Source organism: Zalophus californianus, chromosome 1, assembly GCF_009762305.2.
Source record: "Zalophus californianus isolate mZalCal1 chromosome 1, mZalCal1.pri.v2, whole genome shotgun sequence".
In the NCBI taxonomy this organism is placed as follows: Eukaryota; Metazoa; Chordata; class Mammalia; order Carnivora; family Otariidae; genus Zalophus; species Zalophus californianus.
Genome location: NC_045595.1, coordinates 73547787 through 73560363, shown reverse-complemented (window position 1 = coordinate 73560363; position 12577 = coordinate 73547787). Strand labels below are relative to the sequence as shown.

Below are 12577 nucleotides of genomic sequence, written 5' to 3'. Positions count from 1 at the left end.
ATACATATATTCTATATATATATGTATATTATATTATATATTCTATATATAAACATACATAAAATGTAATCACAGTAATCATCTCCCTGTCTGGTTTAAAGTGTTAGGTAGACTTTCCTAACTACAGAACAAAACTCAAGACTTCTAAGAATGGCATGCACACACACACACACACATACCCTAATAATAATAATAATAATAAACAACAACAACAACCCTTCATGACTTGGTTCCTGAAAATCATATGAACCTTCTATGAACCTTCTTAGAACATCCCATGCAACTTTACACTTCTGTGTCTTGTTGCTTATGGAATTCTCTCTGCCCCAAGAGAGTAGTGATTTTCTTCCTTCCTTTCTTCTTCTCTCTCTCTTTCCTTCTTTCTATATTTTTTAAAAAATACTGCTCTCCTTTAAAGGACACAGTCAAGTGATTCCAGGCAGAGCTAGTTACACAGTCATTCATAAGAGAAACAGTATAAGCAGTAGTTAAGAGGGCATACTCCAGAATCAGCCTGCCAATATATACATCCAAATTCTGTTATTCACCAGGCATGGGTGAGTTGTTTGTGCTTTAATTTGCTCCTCTGGAAATGGAAATGAGAGTAAGACTCTGTAAGGAGTTAAGGAACTCTGTACAATACAATGTGATCGTCAGTGTAAATATTGATATTATTGTTGCACTGTATTTCAAGGTACCATGATACATTTGACAGTCTATTTGCCATGTAGCTATTGACACCATATTTATTTCCCTGCTGGGCTATTAACTCAGTGAAGGCAGGTTCCATGCTTTATTCATCTTTATAGACTGTTTAACTCAGTATTATAAATGTTAAATCTGAAATAGGAAATGTAACCAATGATATCTTCTTGGCCCCAACAAATTGCCATTAGAGAAACCATTCCTCTTCTCAGCATCAATTTACTCTGTTCCCATATAACACTTTAATCTGATTCTCTTTACGTATATAGCCTCCAGTTTCACCCACAGTGTCCAAACTGCCCATGAATTTATCACATCTTGAGTTAAGAATGGAGTTTTAGAAGGCTCAGATTGTCCATTGTGTTGTTGGTAACAAGAAGATAGAAATTCTATATAATCAAATGGAAAGAATAGGAAGATTGTAGTGAATTAATCTTAATCATTTGATACTTCTTCATATAGATGATTTTAAAAATGTGTTCATCTTTGGTTTTATTGTCTTGTATAGTAACATTTTAATAATATGGAATACTAGAACAATAATTTATAAACCTGTAAGATGTCAAGATAACCACAAATATTTTCTCAACATACTTACTGTCCCTTGGGTTAGCATTAACACATGCATCTTGGAGGTGTGGAAGCTGATTTAGAAAACTTACTCAGCATATTAAGGGATCTAACATGATTGTCTAGAATAGAGTATGCTACTCCCTGTTCACATTGCTGTATTTGATCTAGCAGGCACCCTAACTCAGGCAGCAATAACCTAACAGAGTGAGAAATGTTTATTGCTATAGGAAAGAAACTGGTGTCATTTTACATAGAACAATCAGTATCCAAAGATACAGTTGTAACTCACTGTAATCCAGTTAATACTCTTCAACATTGCTTAATGCTCACTAAGTTCAATTCAACATTTTTTTCTTTTGAATATATATCTATTGCACTGTTTAAAATCATTTTGGTGTTGCAAATTTGAAAAGGAAAAATTTTATATTATATCAGAGACAATGAACATGCACACAATTCTAATATGAGATACAGTGCAAATAATATTGTGGTAAAAGCACAAAGTACTATGAGATCTATGTATATATTAACTTTTATTTGTATAAAATCTTTCTGAAAGAATACAAAAGAAATGAGGACAGTAGTTCACTGAGGAGGGCCAACCAAGAACTGCAAAGTAGGGAAAAGAGGGGGACTTATTTTTCACTGTTTATATTTTTATATTCTTTTCAAAAAGAAAAGAAAATTAATATCGCAGGACCACAAAGACGAGGCATTTGTGTTCTAATGAGGGATTAGGAAGACTTATTGATGGAGCACTGACATGAACGTTTCCTCTTAGAGATGCCCCACATCGTAGCTAAAGAACATATTTTATGACCCTGTGGTTTCCCATAAGTGTACTAAGCCCCAGGGTTTTCTGAGTATGTGGCTGGGTTGTAGCTAGTAGCTTAAATTGTGTCAAAAGTTAAATATGTTCAGAATTCCATAACCTCTGCATTAATACAGCAACATGAAATTGAAATAAATACTCCCAAACTGAGCTCAACTTTAGCTAATGAAGAACAAACATTTATAAATACCAACCATGGTGAATCTATCCTGTTTGAACTGAGACGGTAGAAAATGTCAGTTCTGTCATCTGCTTGAATCTATCCAAATTATTGCTTTCAAGAAAATTATTTCAATGTCACATCTATCTAAGGCTTTGAAGTTTATAGTGAAGAAATGTCTGGATCACAATGGAAAAATGAAACCTTAGTACTTTTTACTCTAGGCTAACTTACAGGAATAAAAATGCCTATTCTTCTTTCAGAACCATCTGGCATAAGTCTACAATTTGTTATTACTACTGTCCTATTGCTTTTTTAGCAGTCCAATATGAAATTCTATCACTTTCAAATATGAGTGTGGGAGGTGGGAAATAATCACTCCCCATATTCAAAATCTCATCTTTCCAGTGCCCTTTTCAGTAAGAGCTGCTGTGTAAAAGCCTCTTGGATTGTTTTATTTGAATAAAATGTATTTTCTTGGGAGGGTCATGGAAAAAAATGTTTTCTATAGCACTGGTTTGCCAGCTGTTGTATATGGGCATTTGATATTAAGTGTTACAGAAACCTTATCTTATTACACTAGGAAATGAATCTAATGTGAAGGATATGGTGGTATTACAATAAAAATGACCAATAACTTATTAATCTTGTGCTATTGTGTTACCCTGAGGATAGTGTTCGTGGTTCTGTCTCTAACAATATTGCCTGTGGGCATGAAAGACGAGCCAGGGCTGTTGATTTCAGTGAGCAAATAGGATTTTGTGTGGTTATCTTCAATAAAAAAACATTCTACCCTGGGGTTATTGATATATTCATGTTATTTTTATTGTCAGTGAAATAAGATTTCACCATATTACTACTGACTGCCAAATCCCCTGAAGATGACTTTCCTGCAGGAGAAGTCATGTCCTATTAGTGACCTAGACTTGCATATTCTGAACTTCTGGAGCCCACCTGCTTTAAGTGCCAGAGAACCAAGTAACTCTTTGCATTCCTTAAAAATATTAAGTTTTTCAAAGGCCAGCTTAGAGTTCTATAGATAGATCATACTAAGTTAACTCTCTTAGGCACTGTGGCATTTGGTGTTTTGTTCAAATGAAATCTCTCCAGAAGCAACTAGTTCATATTCCTAAGGCAAGGTTTCTCATCTTCAACACTATGACATGTTGGACCAGATCATTTTTCGTGTGGGAGCTGCCCTGTGTTGTAGAATGTTTAGCAAAATCCCAGACCTCTATCCACTAGATGCCAGTAACAGCCCACACACACAGTTGTGACGACCGAAAATATCTCCAGATCCTGTCACCAAATGTTCCCTGAGGAGCAAAATCACTTCTAGTTTAGGACCACTGGACAAATTATAAAAGGAACACTTATCATGCACATAATGCTATGTGAATTTTAGCAAAAAAAAAATATGTGTGTGTGTGTGTGTGTGTATGCGTGTGTGTCTTAAAAGAATAAACTATTCCCAGGAAAATGGTTTAAGAATTCATTCCCAGTTTTCTATAATAGCATTTTCAAGGCATAATACATATATTATGAGATATAAAAACATAAAGTCACATATTTAGGATTACCTAAGCTTTGTTACTATGGCTAAAATGTTTTGTCAATTTTCTGTTTCCTGTTCCCCAATAATACCTATGCCTAAAGCATCCATTTGGATGTTCTTTTTTTGTTTTTTGTTTTTGTTTTGTTTTGTTTTGTTTTTTAACGTCATGGCCATGTGGGAGTGTTTTTAAATCCTAACAGATACATGGCAGGGACTAAGAACTGGAGGGATTGGGAAACTCATCCTACAGTTCTCTCTCGTAGAGCCTGGCCTGATGCATTTTCTTTAGATATGGTACCTCTATGCCTCAGATGCAATAGTAGCCTTTCTTGTCATGGTTTAAGCAAGGGTTTCCCTGTAAATTCATCCAGTTTATGTTAGGATTTGGGAAGAGCTTATTTCAGACCACCAGAATTAGGGGATCAAGATGGTGTGCTGAGTCTCTTCTTCCCAGTACATTGTCCATTCTAAATAACTCTCTGACTTGACTGGCAGTATTGGAACTTGCTGGTAAGAATGAAATATCATTCTTGTGTGCTGGATAGGATTAAAGCAAATAGAAAAAAATGCATTAAATTTTCCCCCAAGTGTTCCCTTTGTAAGTATCAGTTTAGTTGGCTGGTTTCTTTATGTTTCTTCTCCATTTTCCCCATAAAATTCCCTGTAAACTCTGCCTGTCAATCCAGTCCTCGTTGCCTTCACTTTTAATACTTCAGTTGGTACATTTTGCAAAGTAAACAAACCATGCTCAAGAATCAAGTGCATGATTCACTCCATTGATGGGAGAGGCTGCAACTGGATTTCTAAGAGAAGTTAAACCACCACGTAGTGAATAAGAAAGACTGTTTGTGGAGTGATCATGGAATAGCTGTGGTGGAATGGGGTCATTATGAGCCCCAAATAAGTCTTTTTGTTCACTTCCTCATAAATAAGATCTGTCAAGGATAAGATCTAAAGGGGATTTTTAAGTGCAAATCATGATTTTTGTAGAAAGGACTCTTTTCCGTAGTTGCTAGTACTGTTGCATGCTTAGAAAGCAAGCGTTGGTTAAGCTTCCACTGAACATTTACTAACATGTAATGTTGGCCTCTCTTTGGGTTCTCACCCATCAGCTTTCTACTGGCTCAGGAACCCATCTTCTATGCTCCCACCATCTTGGCATTGGCCGTCCTATAATGAAATCACTACTTATTTCCCTAAGCTTCTTTGCATTCATTCATTCACTCATTCAACCTATGGTTCTTAAGTATCTATTATGTCCTAGGCTCTATTCTAGGCAACAAAGCCAGTGTGTCCTCAATTTTGTCAAAGCTGACATCCAGAGTGAGAAGGTAGTCAGTAGTACCTTGTATTAGTCAGCTCCACCACCATAACAAAATACCATTGTTCAGATGGTTTTAAACAACAAAAGTTATTTTTCTCACAGTTCTGGAGGCTAGAAGTCTAAGATCAAGGTCTGGCTAACTCAGTTTCTGGTGAGGACTCTCTTCCTGGCTGGTAGATGACTGCTTTCTCACTATGTCCTCACCCAGCCTTTCGGAGAGCAAGTTCTCTAGTGTCCCTTCTTATAAGGACACTAATTCTATCAGATCGGGGCCCCACCCTGTTGATCTCATTTAACCTTAATTTCTTCCAGAGAGGTTCCATCTCTAAATACTGACACATTGAAAGGAGTTCAACATACGCATTTTGGAGGGACATGAACATTCAGTCTATAACATACATAAAAAATTTTTGAAAATCACTACTTTTGATGGTGATAAGAAAGATGAAAAAAAATAAATCACAGGAGAAGAATAGAGAGCAAATGGGGTGGAGATGATGGTTGCTACTTTAGCTACAGACCTCTTTGAAGAAAAGATAAATGAGTGAGACCAATAATGAGAAAGAAGTAGCCTTAGGGAGATTTGTGGAAATAAGCATTGTAGGTAGAGAGAATTAAGGTTTAGTGGCCCAAGACAGAAGTGAGAATGACAGAATCATGCAACAGAAGAAGATCAATGTGGCTGGAACCTGGCTGGCTGATTTAGAGGAGTAGGAGAAAATACTAGAGAGGTAGGTGGTAGCCTGTTTGTGCTAGCCAATACCAGGAATGAAAATTTTGTTTTCATTGCAATGAAAAGCCATTGGAAGATTTTAGGCTGATTAATGTACAGATAAGATAAAATTTAAGTGGCTCAAGAGAGACACTCTACTATGTAATGTTTTAAAATCTTACCCATCTTTGGTTCACATAGTAAATGATCGATAATTCTTTTTAAGTGAAAAGATGGATGTTTGCTTACACAGTAATTGATTTTGTTTAGAAGTTGGGTTTATTAGGTATAATCTACATAGAGTATATTTACTCTTTATAGTGTCCAAACCTGTGGGTTCTGACAAGCACACAGTCATAGAACCACCAGACAAGACAGAACAGTTACATCACTTCCCAAAATTCCGTCATGCATCGTTATAGTCGGTTCCATCCCCCAAACTCAGCCTTCAACCTCCACTGATCTGTATAGTTTCTTTCTTAATAGTTTTGCATATTTCATGTTGTGATATAAATGGAATTATAAAATATAGAGTCTTTTGAGCCTGACTTCTTTCATTTTGCGTAGTTCACTTAAGTTTCATCATGTTGAATGTATTGGTAGTTCTTTCCTTACTGCTTAGTAGTGTTCTGTACGGATGTACCACAGTTTGTTTATCAATGTAGTTGAAGGATATTTGGCTTGTTTCCCATTTTTGGCAAGTCCAATCAGTCAAGCTTCTATAAACATTTGCTTTAAGTTTTTTTGTATAAACTTAAGGTTTCATTTATCTTGAGTTCATATCAACCACTGAGATTGTTGCGTTATAAGATATGTGTGTGTTTAAGTTCATAAGGAATTGGCAACCTGTTTTCTAAAATGACTATACCATTCTGCATTTTCACCAGCAACAAATGAGAAGCCCACTTTCTCTGAATCCTTGCCAGCACTAGAATTGTCTTCTTTTTTTTTTTTTTCTTTTCTTTTTTTTTGCCATTCTAATATGTATGCAGTCAATATCATTTCTTTTAAACTGCACAGCTGTAAACTTAGAGGTCTGAAGGATGTAATGTGTAACAGAGTAACTCTTTCAGCTGCAATTTTTTAACCAAAAGAGTGTGACCTTATAATCCTTGTTGAGAGCTAGATAAAGTAAATTTAAGACTATAGACCCCAATCCTTGCTTGAAGACTTTTCAGACTCTAAGATTAAAGAATTCCCCTCATTGAATCCTGGAAACCTTGAAATCTAGCTCTCCTACATTCAGGTGAAGTCTTTGTAGAATGCTTCTTTAGAATGGTAACCTATGAGAGTCTCTATTCAAAATATCAGTGACCTCTGAGGGGTGTTTTTGACCCCAAAACTCCAACTTCAGTGATGCTATTAAAAAAAAAAATCAAAAGTAGTAGTTGATTTTTGCTAAGAGTACAGCAAAGTGAAATTATGATTTTGTTACCACTGAAACCCATTTTCCCAATCTATCCTCACATCAGTGAAGCAATTCATCAAAGGCAACCTGTTTTTTTTCCATTCTGTGGCTGGCCCCTCTGGCCTTTCACTTACCAGTGAGATAGGAAGGAAGAAACATGATTTGAAAATCTGACAAATTTGAGCATTAGGTAGCTTGTGAACTCTATAAGGTATAGTGTGAGCAGAGATGGCTGTGTCACTGATTTAAGTACCTAGAAGCTGCCCTTTGAAAGATCTGTAGAAAGATCTGATTTGTGAAACCCTGATCTTGCCCAGTATCATTTTATAATTGTTCGACGAAGGGCTCTGAAAGACTCAAAAACTTAGTGCTTTTCACTGAGTCTACAGGAGTATATATCACAGAGCTCTAGAATCTCCTTGATTGAATCCAGAAAATACTCTTATCCCCAGCTAGACACAAATCACAAATTATCCACTTCCTCCTCTTTTCAGGAAGAAAATATTTAGCTTGGTTTCCGCATGAGTCCACGGACTTCTGCCTAGCACAAATCATATAGAAACTCTCTAGGAGCTGACCCTATTCTCTTAAATGAAGAGATAAGTGCAATTTGTGTACACATAACATTGGCCACCTTTATAAAGCTTGGTGCTATCATTTTGCCTTTCCCTCAAAGAGCTTTAGCATTGCCTAAAAAAAAAAGAAAAGAAAAGAAAAACGAATAAAAAAATAATGCTCATGGCTTTTCTCCCCCAGTTGGTTAAACATCCTATTACACTCACCTGGCATAAGAGATTTTGTGCAGCCAATTTTATAAGATGACTCAAAGTTGTCATTTTGTTCAGAACGATTTATTTCTCTTAGTGGCATCAAATGCTAAATCTCCTGGATGCTCCTGTTCACCGTTGGTGGAAAAACACGAGGGTGGACTCTGTCTTTCCCAGAGGTGCTTGGTAGCATTTGATTAGCAGCCAGGCATGCAGCAGCTTCATGAATCTTCTTTATTTGTTTTCTGTTTGCAGATTTTATTCTTCACCGTACAGTATTGCAACCAACCGCATGATTCCACAGACATCTATCACGCCATTCATTGCTGCTTCCCCTGTCTCCACATACCAGGTATGTCCGATTTACCTGCACCTGAGGAGAGGTCTTTCTGGCCAATGATAGACTATCTTGAGGCAAAAGGGACACGATAGAATGTTTTTTAATTATCCTCAAACACATCAGTCACATCTTCATGTAATAATACTCAAGTTTTAGCCCACACTGTGAAGGGCTTGTTTGCATCTATTTGACTGAGTACTAAAGTCCACTGTGTTCTTCATTCTTCCGGCTGAGTTTTTATGATTATGCTCCTTTCCAGCCAACATTAATTTGTGCAGCCTTCTTGCCACTGAGAACCTACTTTGGTGGTTGTCGGTTATTTGGGTTGTCACGTTCCCTGTTGTGTCTTCTCTACAAGCACACGTCGGGCATTCCCCTCACTCACTCCAGGATATTTTATCATTGTCTTCTCATTTTGTCACAGTTTTCCTGTGTGTCCATGTCGGTTACATGGACAGATGTTAAATCATTTTCCCCAAGAAATAGGGAGGACTCTCAAAGTGGTAAAATGTTATTCCTGCTTCCTGCTCTTACTTCATTCTCAGTCCCAAAGAGGTCAAAAGAGACCTCACGGGTTCCACATGTTGAAAAACAAAAAAAGCCAAGACTCAATGTGTGTCCTAACGCAGATGTTGTAGCCAGTCAATTCTAAGTACACAGGTGGATTAAAATAGTCATACTTCTCCCTCAAAAAATACTCCTTGTCTTATGCCTTTGAGTTATCGAATGTGCTATTACTCCATGCTTCTCTCTACCTCATATTGTTCTTCAGACAATTCTTCTAATTCTAATTAGACAGTGCCTATAGACGCTACATATAGAGGGTGCCTAGTGTCACTTTTCCCAACTTTGGTGAGAGAAAAAGTGAGAGAGAGTGTACGTGCGTGCATGCATGTGTTTCTCTGTATTTTGCAGATGGTGGGGTGGGTGTTTTACGATGGGTAAAACTGTAATGTTGCTGACTGCTACTAATTCAGTGAAGTTTCACCTTATTCAACCATTACATAATTCATTTCAGGATGTCCCAGCTGTCAGAGCATCAAACTTGAGACTATATACATTTTTCCTTAAATGATTCCCCCTGAAGCAGATCATTTTCATTCTTTTTCTGCACTTAGGTTCTTGATACATGTCGGTGGGTGAACTGAATAGAATTTCATGTGAATTGCATTTGAGGGTCTCAGAATGGATGATTTCTTAATTGCCTTTTCTTGGGACCCATGAGGCTATGTGCAGGTGCTGTTCCGTTTTTTGTTCTTCCTGCAGGCCTGCCTGGTTGTAATGTGTGTTTGGGGGTTTTTGTGTGTGTGGTGTGTGTGTGTGTGTGTGTGTGTGTGTGTGTGTGTGTGTTTTACGCATTTTTAAAAAAATCCAGGCCTATGTTTCAGCCAAGACCACCCAGTGAGCCCCAGTGTAGAGCACTTTGGTGACATGAATAAAATATCCACAGAAAAGTGATTTCACTTGGGAGGGCTCATAAGTGGAACTTAACTCTAGCTCCTTTTTTTTCAAAAAAGGAATCAGAGCAATTTCCTCTGTTGTTGATTCTCGCCTTTCAAATAAGTGGAACTTAACTCTAGTCCTTTTTTTTCAAAAAAGGAATCAGAGCAATTTCCTCTGTTGTTGATTCTCGCCTTTCACCGCTTTCTTTTTTAACCTAAAGTTCATTGGCGATTTTGTTAGTGTGAGCGTATTGAAAAAAGTGTTCAGGGTTCTCTATGTGAAATCAGCCCTTACAAGCTGACTTTCTCATTTGGCTGACAAGGCACATTTCTGAACAGTTGGTTGGCTCAAATTCTCATTTTTATTTGCCATACCGATTACCATGAAAGAAAAAAATCACAAAACTTGCTTAACTTGAGTTTAGCCCAAATCATTCCCCAAATTTCTGATTGATCTCTTTAATTCTCCTCCAACTTTGACCACTTGGACTTATTTCCAAGATGGGATCACTTGAGAATTTGAAATTAGAAACAATGACAGAAAAAGAGGAAGTCTTAGCTGTCAACTCTTCGTTACTTACTTCTACCCTGGGAGTTGACCTCTAAGTAGCAGGTCCCTGAGGACTAGCCTAAGGCTCTCGCCTCTGACACCAACCTCAAATTATGCTCCAAGGCCCAGCCTGGCCCATGTGGGCACTGCAGCCAGCACCAGTGAAGTAGGAATTTGCTTACATTTTACCATATTTCGGGGACCAAATTAACCAGGTCCAAGAATTTCCTTTCTATCCTTAGTTCTGAGCACTAATTAGCTATAAAGTCAGATGGACTCCACTTTCTTATGACCTAGTGTGACTCCACTGAACGCAAGAACCAAGTTCTCTCTGTGATTGCTTTGTGCTAATAAATGCTGTTTGATGCATAGGTCCAGAGTACTTCATGGATGCCTCATCCGCCATACGTTATGCAACCAACAGTAAGTGTTCTCAGTCACCTGAGGCTAAATATTTCTATTATCCAAGTGCAAGCTTTTGTAATGCATAGAAGCTTGGGGTAAAGCTTTTGTTATATTCCATACCTCTTTCAGGCAGCCATATTTTCCAGACGAAAAGCTGTTCCTGAAATTCTACAAAAGCATGTACAATAGATAGATGGTAAAGTTAGAGAGAAAGAGAGAGAGGTGAAAGAAAGAGAAAGAGAGAGATGAGAGAGAAAGCGATGAGACAGAGAGAGAACAAACTTTGGAGGAAATAGCAGTCAACCTCCTAAGCTGATGTCTACCATTTGTTATGAATGGGAAATTGCTACTTCATGCAGGAATTCTGAACTCTGGACAATTTAATCCATTTATAGGGAGAAAGTCTGTTTTACTTCTTCTGTAATGCTTTTCTCTTTGGATGCAGTTGGATGTGCTTTGGGGGCAATTTTTAGTATCATGCCCAAGCATTGACTCAAAGCAATATATTTGAAGCATGAAGATAGTTGTGTACTAATAGATGAAGATATATATAGATAGAAAGCAAGGTTGCTAGATACTTTTTTTTTAGGTTAAATAACTAGAGCCATTCTTTTTTTTTCTTTAGTGGAAAATCTCTTCTAAAAATATTCAAACTCTATTTTCTACTTGCTATATTTCCCATTTTGTGGCACAATATTATTTAAATCCCAAGGGAAAATATTACATATTTCATTAGAATCTAGACTGAAGGCTAATGATTCTATTTATCTTTGTCTAGGTTTTCCAGGTTTTCTAGCTCTGTAGAAGTATAAGATCGAGTGATTTCAATAGCAATATATATTCATGAGAATGGGAAGTAGGGGGGGTGGAGAACTGGACAGAAAGTCATGTGACGAGGTCTGTGGAATACTCTCCTGAGCATGCTCACATCTGTGCCTTTGTTTCCTTTTCTGTCACTATATTAATGGGACTATTGGGAGGATCAAATGAGAGCATATGTGAAAACAGTTTTTAAAGTATGACATGCTATACATTATTATTGACATTATCCTTCTTACAATAGAATGTATTAGTTGTACAGGGAAAAAGCAATGCTACATTTTAACCCATTTAAAAGCTAAATATCAGTAAGTTAGCACACATTAAAGAGCAGGGAACTAAATTCAGAGGCATCCATTTCTTGGAGTCAAAGGATCATAACACCTGGTTTTCATATTTGAGTTTTGTCCATTTTTTAAAAAAAGAAGGAGCATTCCTCATTGCTCTTAATGTTTTGATTGTTTTTTATTTAAAGAATAAAATATATATAGCTTAGTATGCAGAACTTTAGACCATATTTTTCAAATTCCTCTATTTACTCTTATTTACACAACTTGGAGGCTTCCTGAGTTCCTCTGGTCTATGTTCTATAAATCATATCAACATACAATGAATCCAGGCTACACTTTCATATCCAAGTCATGAGATAAAATACAATATACACTGCCAAGCCAATATATAGCACAGACTGAGCTGACACAGGGAAAGAGAAGTTCGGCCAAGTTCTAAAGTGGAGACTTTCTAGAAGGGAAAAACTACCTTATAAAAAATAATATCTTCATATACAGGGCACTAATGATAGCTTAGGCCTCACACTGAGGTGACAGATCATCTCATTGTGGCCAAAGGGAATGCACATCTGCAAAAATCCAAATATTTTCCCAGATGTCAAAATATGTAAGATTCTACCAGTACTTCTAGAACTGCGAGCAGAAGGGAAGATGTTTCTATGTATCTTTACTTCAGCTGTCACTCAGGACATTAG

General features: G+C 37.1%; 1 protein-coding gene across 15 annotated transcripts in view; it reads left to right on the top strand.

Annotated features, from left to right (window-relative positions):
• Nucleotides 1-12577, top strand: part of RBMS3 (RNA binding motif single stranded interacting protein 3) — an 830766-nt gene that overhangs the window by 703490 nt on the left and 114699 nt on the right. For 10 of the 15 annotated variants that reach the window (XM_027584288.2, XM_027584290.2, XM_027584287.2 and 7 more), the window contains exons 9-10: nt 8292-8388; nt 10741-10791. In XM_027584288.2, coding sequence (XP_027440089.1) covers nt 8292-8388; nt 10741-10791 — 148 coding nt within the window. The remainder of the gene's footprint in view (nt 1-8291; nt 8389-10740; nt 10792-12577) is intronic. The other 5 variants (XM_027584297.2, XM_027584292.2, XM_027584301.2 and 2 more) reach the window with 1 other exon arrangement.